The sequence below is a fragment of the Squalius cephalus genome (assembly GCF_949319135.1).
Source record: "Squalius cephalus genome assembly, chromosome: 1".
NCBI lineage: Eukaryota > Metazoa > Chordata > Actinopteri > Cypriniformes > Leuciscidae > Squalius > Squalius cephalus.
In genome coordinates, this window is record NC_137122.1 from 33,228,916 (window position 1) to 33,253,757 (window position 24,842).

General features: G+C 38.6%; 1 protein-coding gene across 6 annotated transcripts in view; it reads left to right on the top strand.

The window, feature by feature from the left end:
• sdk1a (sidekick cell adhesion molecule 1a) overlaps window positions 1-24,842 on the top strand; it is a 352,985-nt gene that overhangs the window by 189,441 nt on the left and 138,702 nt on the right. For all 6 annotated transcript variants that reach the window (XM_079864734.1, XM_079864735.1, XM_079864736.1 and 3 more), the window contains exon 5: window positions 18,949-19,082. In XM_079864734.1, the coding sequence (XP_079720860.1) occupies window positions 18,949-19,082 (134 nt within the window). The remainder of the gene's footprint in view (window positions 1-18,948; window positions 19,083-24,842) is intronic.

Here is a 24,842-nt window from a genome sequence, read left to right on the forward strand (position 1 = left end):
AAAGGCCTTGGAGAGCAATAGCCAAGTCCCAAGTGGGCACCCTGGAACAAGCTGCAGGCCTCAGCCTCAATGTGCCACGGAGGAAACGAGATACCAAAGGGTCCTTTCCCACAGGTATTCCACCCAAAGGAAGGTGGTAAGCACCTATGGCCACCACATAAACCTTTAAGGTGGACGGGGTTAGACCTGCAGTGAACCGCTCCTGCAGGAACTCCAGCACTGTACCAACTGGGCAGTTAACTGGGTCCAACTGACAGTCACTACACCAAGAAGTGAATACTCTCCACTTCAGGGCATAAAGTTTCCTCGTGGAGGGATCTCTGGAATGCAGAATGGTCTCTACAACCTCAGTTGAGAGACCTGACCCTATGAGATTCGGCATCTCCTCATAACCGTGATCTTTATAGTTTGATATAGAAGAATAGTTAGATGTCTTGGCACTACATACTCTATATGAAACTGGTTTCTACCACGATCTCGACACCTCGGTGTGGAGATCGGGGAAAAACGGTAGGCTCCGGCGCTGAGGCTGTGATCTAGGCGGCAGGAAGCGTTCGTCGAGCTTACTTTTAGAAAGAAACGTCCTGCTTATCTGCTGGCCACTCAATACTTAGTCTTTCGACTGCTCTAGTCACAACCTCTAAGAGCTCTTCAAATGCATGAGACTGAGGTGGCGAATCCTCAGACTCAGCATCAATACTGACAACATCGAGCTCCTCAGAACTGGATAGTTGCAATATTGGTGCCTCAATCGGGGCGGAAGGAGCCGCAATGCGTGCTTCCGAACCCCGAGAAGAGGCACTAGATCTATCAGGTGAAGGCTGAGATAAGGCTGGGCCCGTCTCAAACCCCTCTGATAGATCCATTTGCGAACCCCAGGTCTGCGATCGGCGCCGTGCCTCGGCAGTGGCGGGACCAGAGCCCTGGGGAGCGCGAACCTGAACGTCCTCGCAAAAGAACGCCAGGCGGGATCGGAGCGAACGCAATGGAAGCGCGTCACAATGCTCACAGCCAGCACCTTCGAGTGCTGACTGGGCATGCTCTTCACCCAAACAAGCAACACACAAAACGTGAGTGTCCCCACCCATTAAATAACGCGGGGCAGGGGTGCACACACTGTCTGAACTGCTGCTTGCTCGCCATAGCTTTATATATATATATATATTATGATATAAAGACAAACAACACCAAATAACGGGACAGATTTCACAAAGAGCGCTACTGAAGACACAGAAGCTGACGCTCTCTGTTTTCGAGCAGGCTTTATAGCTTCCTGGTACGTGACGTCACCCGCATCTGACGTTCCGCCACGCCATTGGACTGATTTTACATGTGCTTCAAGACATCATCACGCAAAGCGTTCCCCATAACGTCAATCTCGACGCAACGCGAGTTCCCTTGAAAGGGAACTGATGCTGAATAAATGCATTTGTTTATCAATATACTGGTGTTTTACATCCTTTTACATCCTAAAAAAAAGATTTTTCAAAAACTGTTTTACAAGAATATTACTATTTGAGTCCTACTTCCAAAATTGCACGTTTAATTCATTGAAATTGATTGTGTTTGTTACTTGCTGTTTCTTTGTACTTCAGTGTTAAGTGTAAATAAGTATCTTGTGTCAGTGTAAATATCAGTGTAAGTATCTTTATTGGTATTTTATTTCTTATTTGTGTGAATTTCATAAAACATTTAATATTTCCAGTTCTTCTTATGTGTCATGGTAACCTATCTGTTTTAGAAAACTCACAGTGGTGAAATGTACTTAATATTGCAGGGTATTACAGCATAATAACTGTCCTTGCGCTGGTTTCTTTAGCCTCCTGCTTCAGAACATGTCGAGAACTAGTAAAACAGAGCTGGTTGACATGGTTCAGGCTGCTGGCATCCACACATATAGCACCCACAGAAAACAAAAGTGGCATCAGGAGTCCAGAGGGCAAGCACTCCAAAACCTTGTTTATCAAAGAGAATAGTGCATACAATCTTTTATTCTTGTGCAAAGTCTCACAACAACACAGCCTTCACATTTCTGATGAGACACGTCTCGTCTCATTATTTAGTCACAGTGTTGTTGCGAACTCTGACACAACAAAGATGCCTCTCTGCCTTTGTACTACTGTCACTCTGACTGCATCCCAAAGCTAGCTGACAGTCTCAGGACCCGAAGTCACGGCTGTCTCGATCACAGCCTGTCCATGACGTCGCTGAGATGCCCTTAAATGAAGCTGAGGAAAGAAAACAAGATCAGATGGATACTTTTTGCATTCACAAGGACTTTTTTTTTTTTTGGTCCGTTTAGTTTGATTGACAGTAATACTCACTTCAGCCATCTAAGGTAGAAGACGGGCCCATCCTTTCCCTCACAACTATAAAGAAGCTTTTATAGCTGCTTTCTCAGTGAACTTCTAAACTTTGCGAGAGAGTTTTTCCTCCAGGACTAGATTATATGTTATAGATTGTAGCTGTAACGGTGCACCACAGGCCCTGCAGAGCAGAAAGATGTATGAGTGATTATACAGAAGGTGTTTGCATGTGTGTTATTGCAGTGGAAGCTGCAGGTCTAATCCAGTGTGTTTTTTTTATGAAAGAGAGTGATGCTTTTGTTCTAGTCCACATTTACCAAAATTGCATTCATTTTCAGGCCATGCGTTCCCTAAGAATTGAACCTTGCTGTTCATAAAAGAGGATGACCTCCTATCTGCAGAGTTACACTCTAACCTGCTCCAAAATACCTGACTAGAAGCTTCTAGTAAAGATTCCCTTAAAAGTGTTGTATGTACATTTTTTTTGACTGTACTGAAGCATAAAATGACCTTATACTTGTTTCTCAGAAAGTTATTCTACTTTGAAATATTTCTGTGTCGAAATATCTGTTTTTGTTTTGGTCTGTGTGATCCCGCTCACTGGCAATTTACCCAATAGTATTTCAACACCCTGGGTTTCCAGGTATATTTCCAGGTGTTGTCCTGGGTTTCCAGGTGTATTGAAGCTATGAAGCCAGCAAACGAACTGGGTCAGAAATCGCAGATTCTACCTGGACTAAAACTAAAACGCCTCAGCAATAAAAAAAATATTGCAAACGTATACATTAGCTGATCAACTTATAGTGTAAGGCTAATCGCTTTTCATCGTTTCTGTTGCATGACCTCAATCTGGCAACCCGTGTAAGCATCGAGTCTGAGTAGGACGTGGCGAAGAAAACAACTTTCTCCAATATTTTGAATTTGGACTGGAGTACACATTTCAACTATTAGCAATCAATATTACATACTGCTCCTTTAAGAAAAGAAGTGTGCATTTACTGCAAAATTGTAAATTTGCATGTATATGAAAATAATGCATAATCCAAAATACTACTAAATAAATGGATGTGTTTGCTAATTTAGCTGTTAAAGCACAAAATGTGAATTGGGGGCATCCTGCCCCACTACTGTCTGGGACAAGACAGATTTTTAATTATTTAATTTTTTTAGAAGATTTATGTAAAATCAATGATCTGTGTGAATGTATGTATTTTAAAGGTTTAGTTATAATAATAATGATGATAATTTTATCTCCAACTTAATAATGAAGAGTTTATAAGAGTCATAATAACAGTAAACTATGAATTCAGATGGAGTGATTCTGCGGAATTGGCCTATAGGCAATAATGAATAATGTAATTCATGAAATTTAATAACTCCATTCTCCATGAATTATAAATAATTATTACATTAAAAGATTAAAACACAAACCAAGGGTCTATCTTTAACATTTAACTAAGATTTAAAAAACATTTATGTTTTGCTCTAGAAATCTAAATGATCTGCTCTGATCATGCAGAGCATAAGCATTCATTCACTTCTTTTGAATAAGTACTTACTTTGTGACTGTTTAAAAACTTTTTTGTATAGTATGAATGTGTGTAGTATGAATGTAATCTGGATGTATTACATTAGTCATGCTGTCATTTTCATGTGACCTACAGTGAAACCTAACAGTAGTTTTCAGTTACAGAAATTGAATAAAGTAATCAAATGTAAAAAAAAAAAAACTGCATAGTCTTCAGTATAAATTAAATTTAGATGAATCCTTATTAAAGTTATTTTGTTCTTTGTCCTATGTTTGATTAACATTAATGACACGTACAGAATATTAGGCTGCTGTTACTTTAGACTGAATGCTCGGACCAAATATAGTGTTGTTACACATAAAATAACTAGCTTCAGGCAGACGGCCGTACGCAAGTCGACTTATGCCAAAAGAGCATGAATTAACTGTTTAGTAATGCTTAACTAATGATTAATAGCGTGCAGTTATTATAAAGTGTTACTGAATGATACTTTGAAACTAAACTGCCAGTAGGTGACGGCAGGCGACCGTCTTAATGAGTGAGTCATTGAGTCATTCATTCAAACGATTCGTTCAAACGGCTGATTTATTTAGAATGAGGCAGTATATGAATGGGTAACTGAGTCTTTGACTCAACCAATTCGTTCAAAACGCTGAATTATTCAGTAATGAAACACGGCGGACTGTTCCTGTGAGATGCATTATGGTTCTGCTGTGATCTTTGTTTGGAACTATTTTCGCTGCCGAAACAGAACAAAAACAGTCATTGCGTATAAAATGTAAGTGACTTAATTTTAACTATTTGTTTATTGAACTGTTATGAAATCAGTGTCTTGGTTTCAATCATGATGGTATTCAGGAAAACAGCACTCCGTGTGATGTTTCTTAACTGTATAGTTATAAATAAATGCGCGAGCCTCAACAACGCAATTTTCTTACCGTCAGTAAGAATTATATTAGCAGGGTGTCCGCGGGTTGTAAAAAGTATTAAAAGGTAGTAAATGAAATTAGCCAAAATTAAGGCCATTAAAAAGTATTAAATAGGCCTATGAGTTTCAATTTGTGTTAAGTGCAGGCCTTTCTTCTCAAATTCGCGTGGATTTATTTATATGTTGCGAGTAGAACCTGAGCGATATCATGTGACGTGGTTTTTGTTCGCGCGACGTGGTTTTTGTTCGCGCGCGCGCTGAAACAAACTGGGTACCCGGCTGGCTTGCTGCCAAACCTGTTCGCGAGTTCGCTTCTATTTCAGTCATTTAAGAGACATCGGGGTTTTTACTGCATTGAATTTTTTTGGGCGGACGCCAAAGCGCATTTTTGTCCCGCCAAAGCCTTATTTGATCGGTGAGTAGCCTAATGTAGATGACTGCTGCGCTCGTGCAGGGTGCATGCATGACATGTTAACTGAAAGAACGAGCAGAGAGAGAGAGAGCCCCGGCCTCTCTCCCTCGCTCATATTAATCAAAATCTATTGACACGATGGTAAAAGGTCGGAAGACCGAAGTTTCACGTGGCGCATTCGGAGATTTATTTCTTGAATTACCGCTGGGTGTGAATTGTGCTAAATAAGTTGCCTTATCTTCTCTGAAAAGCGTTTCCGCACATTCAGCTGACATAATCCACACTTTCAATAAACAAAAAAACCTATCCAGTGATGAAATGTTTTCTGTGTTTGACACAAATCTTGTGCGATGTCCTAACTGCTGGGATAATCACACAACACGTAGACAGCATTAATTCATCTTTCTTAATGCTAATTTCACCATTTACTAGTAGCCTACATTATTGAAATCAAAAGTTGTATTTGTTAACATTAGTTAATGCACTGTTAAGTAACATGAACAAACAATTCATGTATTCATGTATGTAAACTACATAGTATTTTCAGGTTATTTATATCATAATGTGTAGAAACATTACCAAAAAAAAAAACATTTAGTTTAGACTGAAGTGAGGTGAAACCAGAAAAAAAAGTGCAAAGCAAGTTATCTAATAGCTAATTTTTTATCTGGCAGCTAATTTTATTCAATTGTACAGTTTATGGTAGAAAATTAGACTATTAGTTAAAATAAACTTTTTAATGCTATATTTTTTTATTCTACTTTTTTATATTGATATGATTATAGACCAAAATAATTATTAGGTCTAGCAAAGAAGGATTTTATCTTACAAAGCTATGAAATCAAGTGGTAAAATCACAGCTTTAAAAAAAAAAAAAGAATTGGCCACCAATCTCTATCTGTCTCTGTGTTGGTTTTTGAGTCCAGGGTTGAAGTTAAGTTATAATCACCTCATTAAATTGTGATGAAATGTTTTATTATTTTTGGAAAGATATTTCATTACTTTACACCGCTACAGTTGCATCTTGAAGTCGTGCTGGTATTAAAAAACATTGTGAAGGTATTAAAAATGGTATTAAAAGGTATTAAATTCAACTTAAGAATTTCTGTATATACCCTGATTAGGTAGGTCTATATTAGGTAGGCCTATATTATCAACTATAGGCTGTCAATTGCCACTTACATTAAATGAAATAAAATCAGATTCATCCTCGCGTTTTCGGTGATTCCCCCGTTATTTTTTATTTATTTTTTTGGATATTGAAAATTTTTTTAATCAGGGCATTTTTCCAGTTGGGCAAGTACAATTCTCTTGCACATGTCCCTTAAAAAAACACACGTGTCCCGGACAAGCGTTAATGTTGAGCCCTGATATGTTTTCCTTGATTGGTTTTCCCTGAAGAGAATTACGTTGTTGAAAACGAAAGTAAAAGAGTGACGCACGTTCATTGCATTTTACCGTGATGAGAGTTCCGTGTCTTTATTAAACCCAACACATTATAATGATTTATCTGTCATCCACCCTCGATTAATTGGAATGTTATGTTTTTATTACTTGGCCCGCCCGACCCGCGGATTATGATCCGCGCAGCACTATTGGCAAACTATACGGTTTGAGAATGGACACAGGCCGGGAACCCGCAACAGAACCATCACGGTGGAAAAAGTGTATCTGAGCATGTGACTGTCTGTCCGAGTTTTGTCGAGAGCCGGAGGCGGCACAAAAATTGACGGAGATAGCCGAATCGTAATTCTCTATGCAGGAAAAACCTATTTGTTAATTTATTTATTCTCTCTCCATCTCTTGGCACAAAGGTAACAATCGGTTTAATCTTACGTTTGGTACTGTCGAGCCCCCGGTACATGCCATGGCTCTATTATTTAGAAGAATAGCTTGGAACAAAGAGATTGAAAGGAAGTGAATGCCCACATGGGTACAGCAGTGTTTATTTATCTCTCATATGTCTATTCTCCCTGCTTCTCCACTGAGGTGTTCGTTAACCCTCACCCTGAAGGTATGCAATGCAGATAATGAAAAAGACTTGGCTGTTTTTGATCTAGTAAAGGAGGCTGTTTATTTCATATTTATAGGGGTGGAATAAAAAGAAAATGCATTAAAAGTTTGCTTCCTGGAGATAGTTCAAACCCTGGAGTTATGTGGTCTAGTTTGTTTGGTACTGCAAGAGGCAAAGAAACCCATCTGATGTGACTTGAAAGTTGTGTATGCAATGCGCAATGCGAGTGGTATTTTAAGAAGAACTTTTTTAGATGCAGAGTTGAAGAGGTTGGAGTTTCGTCGAGAGCTTTGCCCTGTAACATTACCACAGTCTTTAATATTTTAAGTGAGAAACTATCTTGTTTGGACATCTTTTCACTATTCTCCGAACCTGACTGAAATATCCCTTCAGACTCGTTTATATTTGATTGTCTGTATTGATGTGAACCTGAATATTTCATTGAAGGAAACCAAAGGAAATCCTTCAGCCCTGCTGACCAGCTTGCCCCGCATCAGATAACGATTAAGGAAAGGCAAGGCAAGTTTATTTATATAGCACATTTCATACACTATGGCAATTCAAAGCGCTTTACATAAAGGAATTAAAATAATCACAAAATGAAAGCAAGGAAAATTAAAACAGTTATAAAATAAATTAAAAGAGATACATGACGCAGGTATAAAATTAATTAAAAGAGTAAAAAGATGATACATAGATATATTTCTCATCTGGCAAAACACTGGTGTATCATATCGTATCACTCTCAGTTTTACTCATTACAGATTTTCCCATGGTGATTAAACTGTGTCTGTGGTGTTATTTCGGCGCCTAAGAAATCTATTGGACGTCTCCGATGGACCAGATTTTTCCCTAAAATCGGACTCACAGGGTAACCTCAGGTTCACTGCCCCATCAGTCCGCACCCCAAAAACCCATTTGTTCAGAAGCTCTAGGAATGGAATCAATTCAGCCCGCACCCCACAGAACCTCGAGTTTAATTACACATCAAACTCACTACTCTACCACAGACCCAGGTCATCAGCATGGTTTCATCGCTCAAGTTCCCCAATTAAGTAATTTATGTTTGTCTCTGACCCAATTCTCAGTGCCATTTGAGTTCAGTTTAGAATCAAAAGGAGGAATACAGTGCAATCAGTCGGACATACATTGGATACAGTTATAAAAAGAATTAAAAGAGTAATAAGATTATACATAAATAAACTTCTCATCTGGAAAAACACAGGTGTATCATATTTTGCACAGCTGCTTGTTTTACTGTGAGATTTTCCCATGTGGATTGATTGTACTGTGTCTGTAATGTTCTTTCGATGCGCCTAAAAAATCTATTAGACGTCTCCAATAGAACAGATTTTCCCCTAAAATCGGACAGGAGGAGCTCTAGGACTGATTCACAGGGTAACCTCGGGTTCACTGCCTCATCAGTCCGCACCACAAAAACCCATTTGTTTGGAAGCTCTAGGAGTTCAGTTTAAAATAAAAAGGAGGATGCAAAATAAAATACAGTGTAATCAGTCGGACGTACAGTGGCACAATACTCATTCAGTAAATGCACAGCTAAACAGATGTGTTTTGAGTCTGGATTTGAATGTGACTACTGTAGGAGCACATTTGATCTCTTCTAGAAGGTGGTTCCAGCTGTGGCTGGCATAGTAACTAGAAGCTGACTCACCATGCTTAGAGTGAACTGTAACAAGTTAGCTCAAAGGGGTAATATTAATAATAACTCATAATTATCAGTTATGATTAATTATTAATATTTGGGTCAGTTAATTGGATTAACTTGAGGTTGCTAAATTAATATTACAATCAATTAATCAGTTCCAATGAACTCTTTTGATTATTAATTTATTCTAAGTAAAGCGTATCTTTCATGGCCACCGAAAAATAATTATTTCTTAGCATGTACAGCGCTTGGAGCATGCAACAAGATCAAGATCGTAAAATGGACTTTGGTGCAAGCAGAGAATCAGAACCAAATACATATTGTGCAAAAGTTTTATTAACTAAATCACAAACATAATTAAACTAAACATACATACATACATACATACATGCATAGGTAAAATGCTGAGTGATAGAATGGAACTATGGAAAAGATCCATTTAACTATGAAAAGAACCATCAGCTTATCATTTTCAGAGCACCTCATTAAAATTGATACTTGCATGGTCTGTGCAGTGGACACAATTCTTGAAGCGGTCGAAAATGGAAGTCGTTGAAGGATCTGTGAGTGTCAAATGTTACTGTACAAGTTGCAATCCGCTGGATGGAGAAGATATGATGAACTTGCATGGTTATTTCGACGCTGTTCTCATGGCTGGAGGACAGATGTGTCAAGAGCGCAGGTTGATGTTTTAAGGTGCTGTACTGTTTCTTCCAAAATTTTACCATTAATTTCTTCAAAATCAGTGCCACACAAGGATATGCTGATCGCCTTTCTGATATTGTTGATTTTCTCAGAGAAGAAGGAAGCAAACTCACTGCATTTACAGTCTGAGAGCATTTCACTGGGAATCTGGCTTAGGGGGTTTGTTAGACTCTCTAGCAAAAAGAGTGCGTGTGTTATTTATTTTTCTTATTTATAGTTTATAATATTTGAGAAGAAAGTCTTTCTAGCTTTGCCTATGTGGCAAGGGGGCGTGGTCTAGTGAAGTCTTTGACAGGAGAGAGGATCAGGAGACAGGTGCGGCGTAAGTGGGTCAAGTGCAAATGACAAACATTGTCTTGTTTCAGTGATTGGCGTGGAGAGACCGCATATAAGCAACGGGGAAACTTTCAAGTGCGCTGACTAACCAAGCGCGCTGACTAACCAAGAGGAAAGAGTTTTGGATAAATGCCGAGTGCGGGAAGCGCGAGGACGTGATCGCTGTTTATATTGTACTTTGGACTTTGGACTTTGTTGTTGCAAAGCACCTTTTAACACAATGCCCAGATATTCGAAAGATGGGTAATTCCCAAATGATACTTGCTTACATTGCTACACCCCCACCTCTCCTACCCGCTCTGTGGATTAAGATTAAGGAGATTTTTCTGCCTTCTTCTAACACATGCTTGTTAGATTTTAATTCATTTTTTTGTTTTGTTTTTTGCAGCTGTGGGAATGGTTGCTTTTATTAAAGCCGGGCGCACACTGTGCGATTTTGGCCACATTTTAGTTGTCTGAGACCAATTTTGCAAATCCTAAAAGATTTCTCTGATCCTAGGCTAAAATCTGAAATCTTTGATCGTTAGTTTGTCATGTTCACCGACAGCCATTTAATGACAGTTGCGATCAAATTTTACCTCAGACGAAATTCTGGCAGTGTCAAAAGATTTGACTCACAGTCCTGCAGTGTGACTTCTCCTCGACGACCGTCAAATTGTCTTTGTTTTTCAAGACAAGCCATGGTCAAAATTAACGTTATAGATTTCTTTGTAGCCACCATTTCAATCCTGCATGTAATGCAGCTCACCGTCACTCAACATGTCATTGATTGATGATGTAAAACTCCGGACAAGTTTTTTTGCGTGCGTCTGTTTTTAGCGCGTCTTGACTGTCGTACAGTCTGATATTAATGAAAACTAAGATCTTACAGTGTGACATGGCTTACATCGATGATCATGTTCGTACAGTCTGATAAGCAACAATCGTAAAGGACTATTATAAATCACACAGTGCGCCCCTGACTTTAGACAGACATTATGATAGATTCTTGAAGTTGGACAATTGGCCTAGCAGGGATGTCTGGAGAAGCAAACAAGACAAGTTTCCACCATGAAACAAAAACACATTCATGTAAAACATCGCTTAAAGACAGATTTTGTAAGCTTGAATGTGTTTCTGCCAAAAACATTCTAGCTTTGCGTCTTAAACAGTCTCTGTTACACATGCTGGTTCAGAAATATGACCTATATCTCAATATAACCCACACTCGTGTTGCTTTAACAGCAGGGTTTTGGTGCAGATTCGATTCACCGTAAATTTAGTTTAACCCTCTGGGGTCGACAAACGCGCCCGCGCGTTTTGCTGGATTTTCTTCACATAGTAGCACAATAAACTTAAATTTCTCCGTCATTTATGGTCATACAGAAAAAAGAAATATGAAAAAATAATCTGTGATATTTCTACTTTTGTATGTGTCCACTTACAATCGAATCAAAACATTGTGCTTTTGTAAAATAAAGAAAATAAACAGGGTGTGCTTTCTGCCTCTCCGTCGCGGTGAACTTTTTTTTCTTGAGCACGTCTATAAACTGAAACAAAACTTAGCGAGTACTTGTCACACATTTATGAGCCATATACCTTTATAAACATTTAAGTGTGTACTTTTAAATGATCGGATTCAAACTGAAAACAAATATTCTCTGTTTAAGTAATTTGTATAAAACCAACAAGATGTCCAGCTTCTCACGCGCTTGCTAATTATTTTTAATTTGACCACGCCCACGCACGCAAAAGAGATTCACATGCAAATCTCCACATGGAACGCGATCGCGCTCATTAGCCTTCCTCAAAAAACAAAACACCACACTTCATCAGTCTCTGCTTTTCGTCGAGTTTGAAAGACGTGCCGTGAGCTTACATTGGATTTACCCCAGAAGAAGAAGAACGCGATTTGAAGACAAGAAAGATGTAAGGTAAGAAATTCTTAATTATTAGTTCATGTTATTGTTGCATAAACTTCACATTGCAGTTGAACTGTTGCTAGATATATGGTGAATATTATAATATTTGGACCCGTGTTTACTGTTACTGTGTTTGTGGATATCTGCTCAAACGTAGATATGTATAATATGGTAACCATAATGTTTCATATTTTGGAGCGAGCTCTGGTTTTGAATGTATCGCGATCGCGTTTGAAACGATCGCGTTTGAAAAGCAAAACGCACCAAACAAAGGCTTCATGTTTTTACTGTTATCTCATTTCATATCATCATAACGAATGGAAACATTTGAAGTAACATATGATAATCAATATATTTTTCTCTAGCGTAGTTGTTACTGAAATCTTTTGGAAGATGTATATGTTGCTATAGGTTATTGTTATTATTATTTTATGCAGCACTGTGCATAGCCTATGCCTACAAGGCACAACAAACCTGGTGTTCATTATATTATATATTGTTGGAAACGTGTGTGTGTGTGTATTCTGTGAATTTTAAAAAGCAATTTTAACCAGAAAAATCTAAAATTTATTCCCAATAAATTTTAGAACTATATTCCCTATAGTTTCTCTTGATATCAGTATGTTCACTTTTTTTTTCTTTCAGGGACCAGATGCCACTGAGTCCTGCTGACTTCAACATTCACATGAGTCTCTGTATATGAACATGGTAAAGTGAAAATCAAACACCTTGGAAATGAAAGGTATGTACAATGTTTTTAGGAATGGCACAAAGGTCTCTGTCTTTGGATGATTGTTTTCAATAGTGTGCTTTTTTGTCATTTGTTGTGTATATTTGGATTATGTTGTGTTGTAAATAAATCCAAACAATCAAAAAGCCATTCTTTTTTAAATCTCCTCATTCTTTGTGAAAGGTTGCTCAGAATGACAGGGCCTGATAGCTCCTAAAATAGGGCCATTAGGGGAGTGTCTTTGTCTTTCTCAGGTGTGAAAAGCTTACATATTAATGAGGTGATCACGCCCCTCCCGCATAAAGCTTTCTCACACAAAACACGTCTTACAGTTTTTAAATCAATATATTGTCTTCTCTGAATGAGCAGTCAGGATGATTTTCACATAGTTTTGGAGCAAATATTCTAGGCTACGTGATACAATTTTCAAAAGTCTTGTGAAGAAATAATCAGTATGGGTTTCATGGCCTTATTTCAGTGACAATTTTTTTTTTGTATTTTCACAAACCACGCATAAATGTCATTATCTCAAAACTACAAACTTTTACATACATGCTGCTGATATAGTATTGTAGCAGAGTTTGTCCTAAAAATACAGTGTAATCAGACTTTAGCCATGAAAATGTCACAAGTAACAGAAATAAGCACAAATGTCAGAGCATGTCAGAACACCTCCAGGCCCAGAAAACAGCTCAGACCCCAGAGGGTTAATTGTCATGAATGCCAATAACACACTACAGGTTTGAGTGCCATTCAGAAATAAATTGATTGATAGAATTCCATTCATATTCCAACTCAAGAACTGAAATAGAGTGCATTTGACAATTCTAAATTTCGCCCAACTCTAGTGCACTGGACCAGCAGGGACGGTTGAGTTTGGGTTCTGAAAGGCCATTAGTCATGGTTCTCGTGGTCATGGGGTTGAACTGGGCTGAGGGACGGATGAGGCCAGCGGGCTTATCTTCACTTGTACATCTCAGCCTAAAAGGGCCAGCACATTCATCACAGGGAGGAGACTGCAGAGGACTGCTACTTTTAATGGATATTAAGAAAGCAGACTCTAGAACTGTGGCCTGAATATTTTCTTGCAGAGAGATTTTCTGCTGTCATTGCATTCACAGCATTGATCATCTGAGCTCCAGCGCATCTCCACTGTGTTTGTATGAAAGAGCTTCAGTGTGCTGTGATACATAACAATGCAGGAGAGAGAGGAGAACAGACCATCAATGGGCTTCTGGTCTTGTCTCTTCATGTCTCATCTCTTGTCTTCTCATCTCGGTCTCATCTCATCTATCTCATCTACCTCCATCATGCCTCATCTCTTCTCTTCTCATTTCTTCTTGTCTCTTCTCATCTCCTCTTGTTTTGACCACTGTTTTCTTTTCCCGTCTTGTCTTCACGTCTCCTCGATATTACTTATCACCTTTTCCTCTCCTCTCCTCTCCTTCATCCCAATCTTCTCCCCACCTCCTTTTTTCTCTATTTTTCTCTTTATGTTTTTGCTTGTTTCTTCATTTTTTCATCTCATCTTGTCTCTTCTTTTCACACCTTGTATCGTTTAAACTTGTCTTCTCCTCGCGTCTCTATTCTAATCTTGTTCATTGTCTATTTATATTTTCACACTGAACTATTTCTGTAAGAGTTGGTAGGCAGCACAATCAGGCCTCGACAATAAGGACTGCCCGTGGCCAGCGTGAAAGATGCTTGGGACAGTTGACGAAACTGCCACAGTCTCGATTGGACCAGTGCTGCATCGTCATGAATGTTTATCATTTGCACTTGTTTTTAAGCTTTGTTAATTTAAACATTAAAGGTGCAGTCTGTAAGAAAGGAAACTAGTGGTTGAAATAGGTACTGCAGTCCAATTCAAAAGGAGATCGTCATTTCTCCTGCCACCTGCTCCTCAGACTGAACGGCGCTCACACTGCAGTATCTGCAGTATTTGGTCTGCAGTATCACAGGCCAAAACAAAAACAAACATTCTAGCCTGGAAACACACATTTCAAAGTAAAATAACTGGCTGTAGAAGTGTTTTTCAGAGAAATGAGTATGTGAACTTATCATGTTTCCTCAATATATACAAACATATTATGGTATTTGTATGCTTTAGTAGAGGGAAAAAGTTACATACAGCACATTTAAAGCACAAAAAGATGTAAAAGAGAACTAATTTCAGTACTCACGTGCTGTGAGAATTTTTGTGTGAACACACATCCGAAGTGCGCACACAGACAGCACATTATATCAAAACACCCTTCTTGGAGAGTATCCTAGTAAACATATTTGGTTATGTCTTAAGTGAATGTAAACAGTTGAGAAAGAAAATGCATGTATATCTGTATATATAGTCTTAAAGTGATAGCAGCCTAATATTAATGCAGTTGTCTTTGTTTTTGTCAAACATCAAAAGACAAAGAAATTACTCACAGCTCTTGACTGGATTACTTTTGTAACTTTAATGCAGTCTTATTTTATATTTGATGTACATTGTTCAATTTCTATACCTGAAAAACCACCCACCTGAAAAGCACTGATTTCACTGGTATCTAAATTTTGGTGTCATAACCTAATTTATTACAAATACAAGGTTGCATGGGCCAAAACAAATGAAAACAATTATTTTATTTATTACTTTTTTTGTTGTTGTGGGGCTCGTGAACATTTTGGCGGGGCAAGTAAAAATTTTAACCACTGGCCCAATCGGGCCAGTAGAAGAAAAAAAAACTTAGCCTTCAGCCCCGGGAGGGCAGGGACAGAAAGTCTTTTCTGTTCTGTTGAGCTGTGAGGGGTCTGGTTAAAGGGACATTGAGATTTGGGGATGTTCTATCTTATAGTTTGGGTTAAAGTCCATAGAGAGCACACAGGGAGGTCTGGGCTTCTGGTTCAGCAGCTTCCAGAGAGGCTGCGCTTTATCTGTACTTTGTATGCTTTTCTGAGACACCCGTGTCTCCATTCGCAGCATGATGCGGGGAAAGGCTTGACTCATGTCTGCGGACCACCTTAGGCATTTGAGCCTGAAACAAGAAAATTGCCATGGCCTGATTTCATTCACTTTGAGCATTTATTTATTTATTTGATCCGGGGGCTGAATGGGAAAAGCAGACAGTGTCACTCTCTATGGCCTCCTATATGACCCTGAAGCTACTTTCCTAAGTTATTTTACTGTTTATAGTCTCACATAAACAGACACTTGTACTTGTCTTTTTACCCAGACCCACAGCATATTTCCTGGCACGATAGTTTCGCTTCATTTTTTACTTTCAGATAGACTTTGATCTCTTCTTTTGCATCATTTAGAGGCAAACACCACACAGACAATGTATTCCATGATTTCAACATAATTCCGGGTCACAATGCCTCAGGGCAGCGATGCTTCTGTCTCTCTGCTTGCTCCCTTGGCGTCAATGCAGTAAGCTTTTCTGTCCTCAGATGTGGGTGGGAGAAAGTTTTCCAAGGCCTGAGAGCATCATAAATCAAAACGTAACGTCAGATCCACACAGCTGGGCTCCCAGGAACTAGGAGCACAATATGAGTTGCTGACATTTTAATTACTTTGTCATACATCTCAGGCTGGTAAGCCTATTTTGAGGGCGTAATTTATGGCAGTAAATGAAAACAAATATTCTCTAAACCATCTTTCTGAAAGCCTGTTCTTGCCATGTTGATTAATGGTAATATCTCTCTAGTTGTCTGTCCAGTGCCTGAGAGAATTAGGTTCTGGACCCTTACCGGCATGCGCACATTGCTTAACATTTCAGATGCTAGCGAATGTGTGTGCAGCCACGTTCCACTGACATGGCAGGTAAACAATATGAAAAAAACTCTCCAGAGAGTAATTCGTCTTCAATTATGCCAATGACTCCCCCCTCCCCAGAAAAGCCATTTTCCCTTCAGTTTTCAAAACAGAGATGATAAAAAGTGATTTTCAGAGTGTATTTCAGCAAATTGATCTTTAGATTTGATTGTTTTGTATTGGAAATGGCTGGCCGGTTAAATGGTTGCTTTTTAGCCTGGCAGGCGTGCAGCCTTTTCCCAACAAATCGAAATGGTCGTCCTTTTTGAATATTTAAATTACCTGTGGCTCCTGGCACCTTTTCTAAGTGGATTAACATTTCACGTGGCTCCCAACCTGCATCTTAATATGTTGTGGGCTGATATCAAAGAGTCCTCAGGGATCAGAAACAAGCATTCCCATTATCTTTCCTGCTGTGCTTTGTTTACCAAACCACAAGCAAGGGCCATTCATCTAGACAATTGTAATGGAATCCAAACTAGCAGGACTGATCATAAAATCACTTTATACACAGGTCGCATCGATTCCGCTCACAGCATAACCCAGGTAAGCGTTCAGCCCCCGCTCTCTCGCATTTTACAAACCTCCTCTGGCAGCATTACGCAGGATCAGACTTGCTGCTAGTAGGCCCTTAAATCATCATGAAGGTGAGCTGTTTATGTACACATCAGTTTGGAGCCTCAGATGCTTGCCAAGCCATTTCAGTCTATGCATATTTAATAATTAAAAGTCCATCAAGGCGGGCCGCTCTGACCTTTTAAAGCCGCCACTGACATCTGTGAAGGGTGCCTTTATTTCCCAGATGCAGCCCAGCCCGGATCCGCAGCCAGGTGTCAGGGTGCAGACAGCGATGTAATGCATCCTCATCAGCGGCCGCCAATCTCCATCCCTCGCGAACCCCCTCCCCACCCAAGCATCCGTGGACTTTTGATGGATCTCTTTATGCTAATCTGCACTTAATCATGAAACAGCAAAAATAGAATCAAGCTGAAACAAAGCTCACTCTAATTACACGTCAATATTGTTCGCCACGGAAGCAAAGACAGCTCTCTTGTTCCTACTTCTGCTGTATTTATTTATTAATTTATTGACTTGTCTACTTGCAAACGTCTCTGAGACTTGAAGATCTTTTGTAGGAATCTGTCTTGGAAATAGGTAATGACTGTGGCGCTTGTACTCACGGCGTGTAGGAAGACACTACAGGTCCCGTGGAGCTGAAAAACTAATCATAAGTTTCAAAGCATCCCCGAGTCGTGCTCAGCCTCTCAAGGGCTTCTTCGCGGTGGTCACGCCTGAACAGAAAATCTCTTAGACAGCAGTGATGTGTAATTGAGGATGTCATCAATTAATCAAAAAACGAGGGAGGGGAAAGACTATGCATGATGAGTAGGAGTCAGGGCTGGAGATATGCAATCCATGCCTGCTTTCATCTGCGGAAATAAAAAGAAAACAATTCCATCCTGCCTACATGGATTCGTGGATTATCAAAGCGCCATGTTCTCCATGGCTCAGCACCAGTTTGAGATGGTAATTTTGCCTTAAAGAGGCACAGAGAAACTGGCACCTGAATTAATTGACAGTGATACACATCTGCCACTAAGTGTCTTTCCTGCAAACTTTGAATTGATGGATGAAGTGTGACGAGTTCTAATTAATCATTAGCGCAATAGCTGCAGCTCTGATATCAGTCCACAACTGCCTGAATCAGATAAACCCTTCTTAAAGGTATACTTCACTCAAAAATGAACATTTTGCCACCATTTACTCACCCTCATGATATTCTCAGCCTGTATGACTTTCTTTTTTTTTTCTTTTTTTTAAGAAAATGCTAGTTGTTTTTCCATAAAATTACTGAGGCAAGGAGGGCAAGAAGCCATCAAAGTATCGTAAAAGACCAAAATTGATGTTGTAATTTATTAAAACATTTCCTATCCAGTGAGATCTTTACCACTGTGACGAACTTGAGAATCGAATCAGTCTGATTTGTTTATTGAACAAATATTCCTGTTTTTGTGAAATGGATCAAATGATTGGTTCTTTAAAAAGAGGCAAATCAAAAGAATATGTGTTTTCTCCTGGGATGACCCTTCAGAAATCATTCTTAAATGATGGTGCTCAAGAAACATTTTTATTTTTTATTTTATTTTTTGTGATGCGTCATTTGAACTATTTTTATAATCCCGTTATGAGACTTCTATGCTCCTTTGTGTCCTTTTTCAGTGAACTGTTCCTTTTCACTTTTTCCAGTGTTTCCCAAGTCTGGGTCTCAACAAATAGCTTCCTCACTTAGATACTAGCCTGGAGGTTTATTATCACCAACAGCGGTATTTCTGTCTGTAATGACCCTTACCACTCATTGATTCTCAGCTTGTGTCAGAATGAGGGATCAGGTACATTGAAAACGCTCAGGGCTCCATGAAATTCCTCCACGCCAGACGTGTCCCAGTCAAACCCATGGCGCAATAAGTTCATGGCAAAGCTAGTTTTATGTAACCCAATATACATCAGTTAAGCACTAATTATAATGCTGTCACTCTATTGCGATAGTGGAATTTGTTAGTGTACCAGACTAATTGTCAATAATGGTTTAACATAGCTGTATTTCATTCGCTTTGTTACTCTCCACAGAGCCATAACATTGGAGAACCAGCTAGTGGTGCTTGCCACCGCTGCGGCGGACGCCGGGAGGTACTACGTCCAAGCTGTTAATGAGAAGAATGGAGAAAACAAGACAAGCCCATCCATCTACCTGAATGTGGCAGGTAAGTTGAGGGGTGATGCATTTCACTAGATCATTTCTATTACCCTGCAGCTAATGTCACATGGCCAGTCATTGATGCAGCCGAGACAGAACTATCGACCAGACGTGGGAATTATGGCTTTCTGTTGGTCCTCTCCCTCTTTTGTTTTTGCCCACGTGTTGTAGGCACAGTTTAACAAGCTGGTTTCAGAAGCACTCGCAGGCCGGCATGCAGATGCAAGGTACCTGTAATTCCCATTCCCTCAGGGGGCCATTTAATGTGGTGCATTCATCAGAGAGGAAGGCCATCCGGGGAATGACACAGAGAATCTGTTTGTTCTAGTGACACACTTGGATTTGCTAGCTGAACGTTGTTTGCTTGTTGTTGTCGTAGCTGCTTTGGCAGGTGCTACTGAGCATCGCCTGCTTTCACAATGCTAATGCACACATCCCATTCATGCATATACAGCCACTGACAGCCCGTTAGAGGAGGCAAAAGATGCTGAGCCTTCTCAAAAATGTATTCAATATGAAAGTTGCAACTGAATTGATACAATTTATTGTAGTTTTAATCAGTGAACCTACTAATGTGCATTACTCAGATTTGGTGCTGTTTTTTATCATGCTGACGGCATACAGGCTCTTCTCGTTAGTTAAGACCAATCAAAATAAATGTTCCACTGACACTATGTCATTTGGTTCTATCCAAAAAGTGGTCAAAAAGATCAAAGGAAGTAGAAATTAAATTAGCCTGCAGTAGAAATAACCAGTCATTATCAGAGTACCCTTTCAAACCAATTAGCTTTTCACTATTGCTTCAGTGTGTCATTAAGCCTGCTTGTGGTTAATGCAACAGGTGAATAGAGGCTTTTTTTTTATTTATTTTTTTATTTTAGCCCAATTTAATAAGTTCTCAACCAAATGAAAGACTGACCTACAAGGCCAGATATAAATGTTTCATAATGAAGGAGCAGGGGCTAGAGGTAGATTGAGTCCATTCAAGATACACTACCGTTCAAATGTCTGGGGTTAGTACATTTTAGAAAAGTTTTTGAAAGAAGTCTCTTATGCTCATCAAGGCTGCATTTATTTGATCAAAAACACTGTAAATTGTTAAATAATATTACAGTTTTAATTTAAATTTTAAATTTATTTGTTTATTCCTGTGTTGTCAAAGCTGAATTTCCAGCATCATTACTCCAGTCTTCAGTGTCACATGATCCTTTAGAAATCAGTCTAATATGCTGATTTGCTGCTCAAGTTACATTTCTGTAACACTTTGCAATACGGGTGCACTAATATGTATGAACTCATGCACAGATAATCATGAGTTAATGTATGACTCATGAAGAAATAAACCATTCATAATGATTACTGCATCAGCAACTAATAAGGAGTCTACTGTTACCAAATCCATATTTTTCAGGATTCTTTGATGTATAGAGAACAGAGAATTTTTAAAGAACAGATTTTTTATTTGAAATAGAAATCTTTTGTAACATTTTAAACGTCTTTACTGTCACTTTTGATCAATTTAATGCATGCTTTAAAAAAACATCTTACTGGCCCCAAACTTTTTAATGATAGTGTATGTGATTTGTTTCCTATAATAACAACTGTTGGTTTGATGATGTTATATGTTACCTGTCTTGTGTGTGGACTTTTAGGTTATTTCCTGTTTGATGCCCCATTTCATAGTCAGTTTGTAGTCCCGAGGTGGCGGATGAGAGCTGGATCCAAATGCAGTGTGTTTAATAAATCAAGATAAAGGTACAAAATAAACTAAAAAAACCAAGGAACAGAACTGAGGATACCTCCATACATGGACAAGGCCTGAAAATAAACACAGGAAACACTGGGGTTTAAATATACAAGGGGTAATTAGAGAACAAGACACACCTGGGAAAAATTAGAGAACAATCTACAATATGACTACAAAATGGGGCATCAAACAGGAAATAACTTAAAAGACCACACACAAGATAGGTAACACATAACAGGTGAAAGGAAAAATTAGAGTGCAGATGAGAGATATATGCCGCATCCCAATTCAGAGGCTGCATCATTCGAAGGCCGATTGAGTCACCGTGACGAAGGCTGTCCCATTTTGAAGACTCTTTTAAATGCAGCCTGGGTCCTTTGTATCCCGTGAAATTCAACAGATGTTCACTGCCTTGCCTACCCCCGATTTCATTGTGTGCCAACAGGATTTTTTTTTTAGAGAAATTGCTGAATTACAACTTACTCAAATATCTAATGATATAAATGTAAAAAAATAAAAAATAAATGTTGACTTAGCAATATCTTTCTAAAATGCAATTATATATAGTTTATACTCTTTATCGTGTACAGAAATGGACCATAGGGAACAGATTTAGACAGTTTGTGAACACTGGTTTAATATAACTTTCAAAACAGTCCAGTACAAACGTTACTGTCACTCATCAATGGCAGCTGTCACAGTTGTTAGGCGACAAGTACAGTCCTCCGTAGGCTAGACCATCCCATTTAACAACGCTCAGTCCGACCTTCGCGGCCTTCGCAGTCTGAGTACTTCGAAGGATGCAGCCTTTGAATTGGGACACAGCCATCGACTCTCTCATATCAAGACAAGCTCATCTGCAGTGTTGGAGAAAGTTACTTTTAAAAGTAATGGATTACAATATTGCGTTACTCCTCCAAAAAAGTAACTAATTGCGTTACTTAGTTAGTTTTTATGAAAAGTAATGTGTTACATTACTTTTGCGTTACTTTTTCTCACCTAGACTGGGCTTGCTTGTTTTTTTTTTTTAAATAACATCAAAAAGAGTTCTATTTTTGGCAAATGTTAAGGCCCTTTCACACCAAAAGTGAAATGAATAAGCCTCAGGCTGAAGTAAATGCATATTTACGTCTGAACAGTAGAGGGCACAGCTCAAACAAACCTTTCAGCTGTTCTGCCATTGTGGATTAAAGAACAATAGGATACAGGAGAAGGAAGTTCAAAACTCTTATTTCTAAATCTAATCTAAAGTAATATTTGCTTATTAGTATGGTTGAATTAGATAATTGAAGGTCAGCAGCAAAGACACTGGTTAATAAAGTGAGATTAAATACATAAAATATATTTGTGTAATTTAATATAGTTAATTATAAAAGTTTTGTGTAAAATTCTAAGATTGCATTTTACTGTTTTTATTAATTTTGAGGAATATTGGATGTTTTCGTGCAAGTGAGATGAGTAAATGCATGTTCACATTTAGTCTAGAACTAAAATAACTATCATGTTTACACTGCATACACAACACCTCCTCACTTTATTTCTCTCAAAATACATGGGGACAGGAGAGCTGTCAGTCAATAAATGTGAAAAAAGTTACTAGCGTTACTTATTTGAAAAAGTAACTTAGACATTTTGTTGTAAATTGAAAAAGTAATGCGTTACTTTGCTAGTTACTTGAAAAAGTTACTTGTAATAAGTTACCTTCAACAGTGCTCATCTGTGAATGTGATCATAATCATCCAATTCAAAACTTATTTAGGGATGCAAAATATTTTAGTACCAAATCCAATGTGGGAGATTATCGGCCAAAAATGTTTTTTATCGGTATCCAACGACATTGGATATAAATATAGAACAATAATGGATATTTAATTTTGCTAATTTCCCCAAAATTTGTTCACATTTTACACTTAGACTTTATCTTATGCTTACTTTAAATTTATCTTTAAAAACAATAATTCAATAACACTTTTAAATGCCATTTTTAGCAAATCTCAAAATGCATTCATACTGTACATTATGATCTTGTGATGCGTAAATACATGTGTAGCATTTAAAATGACTGATTTTAGTTTTTAGTGTAAATTTAACATTTATTTAGCATGGGATTTTAATATCAACCATTGATTGGTTAGTGACCATAAGATAACAAAATAATTATCAGCTTATTGGTAACGTCCAGAATTTTAATGTTGGTGCATCTATAAACCTAGTAAAATCTTTGGTTGTGGCAGGTATTCCCTCAAAAGCTGTGGTGGATTACGTCATTGACCTTAGGGAAATGGCAGCGAGCTAGAATTTAATGTGAGATGAAGGAACATTGAACTAGCATTATTTTTTCAAAACCAGATGAAACCAACTTGATGATTTGAAGAGTGTAAATGAGCAGAAGGCTGGAGGCCGCTAATAAAGAGAGACTGGCGCTGAGTTTCTATACCAACTGCAGAGTTAATAATTCAATTGAATTATGAGTTTTAATATCCTGATGAATGGAGTGCATTTAAAATAGCTTCAGTAAAAGCCTTTAGCATGGTTCTCTCTTCATTTGCTCTTCAACAGCTTCGTTTGCAGATTATCACATCAGATGATTGGTGTTGAATTTGTGAATGCGGTACAGATAACATACAATTGCGTTGCTCATAATGAGCTTGTATCAGTGTGTATAGCTCTGTCACAGCCAGGGATTTGTTATGTTGGGATGATATATATTTTTTTTTTTTTCCGCTGTCGAAATTAAGCAGTTAATTAATTTCCCCATTGAAGTGCTAATTCCTCTGATATTTGAGGAACAATAGTGCCGAGCCCAGATGAAGGGGCCTATCATCATGTGACTGCACTGTGGCATTTATGCCAAAAGTCTCATTCTACACAGCGTTCTCAGGAAGTAAACAATGAACGACAGAGACGAGGAAATAAAGAGTATCCATTGGGGAGCGCCCTCCCCCCCTCACTCCCTCCGAAACCCTTTTTAGTTACACTTACATACGGCAGATGAAAGCTCCTACTGCCCTTAATGTGCGTTAAGTACAATTCAAATGTCAAGACTGCCCTTGTGGCATTTCCTGCTTTTTAAAAATTACCCAGCATTCACCTCAGAGCTGCACGGCAAGTGCTATGAACGAAGCAAAGAAAAATAACCTTTCTGAAGAACCATGACCTTAGTCTTAGTGCAATTGGCTGTACTAGCTTGCTAAGACAACCATCAAATCTCTAACCCTCCGTATGAGCATTAGTAACACTAATACAGAGGGATTGAGATTTGAACACACCACTGATCCTAAGTAGTAAATGTAATATGTCCTTTACCGTTTATGCTGCATTCATGACCTCAAACCATGTTGCTTGTTGAGGGAGTGATGTGCTTTTACTTTTTTAAGTGATTAAGCAATTTTTTCTTTGTAGACGATAAAACAGGCAAAGAAATCCCATAGATTATTTACAGTAAGCAATATACACAGGGGCCAGAGGTGGGCTTAAAGGGATAGTTGACCCAAAAATTAAAATTCTCTCATTATTTACTCACCCTCAAGTTGTTCCAAACCTGTATGAGTTTCATTCTTCTGTTGAACACTTAAGATACACTCACCTAAAGGATTATTAGGAACACCTGTTCAATTTCTCATTAATGCAATTATCTAAACAACCAATCACATGGCAGTTGCTTCAATGCATTTAGGGGTGTGGTCCTGGTCAAGACAATCTCCTGAACTCCAAACTGAATGTCAGAATGGGAAAGAAAGGTGATTTAAGCAATTTTGAGCGTGGCATGGTTGTTGGTGCCAGACGGGCCGGTCTGAGTATTTCACAATCTGCTCAGTTACTGGGATTTTCACGCACAACCATTTCTAGGGTTTACAAAGAATGGTGTGAAAAGGGAAAAACATCCAGTATCCGGCAGTCCTGTGGGTGAAAATGCCTTGTTGATGCTAGAGGTCAGAGGAGAATGGGCCGACTGATTCAAGCTGATAGAAGAGCAACTTTGACTGAAATAACCACTCGTTACAACCGAGGTATGCAGCA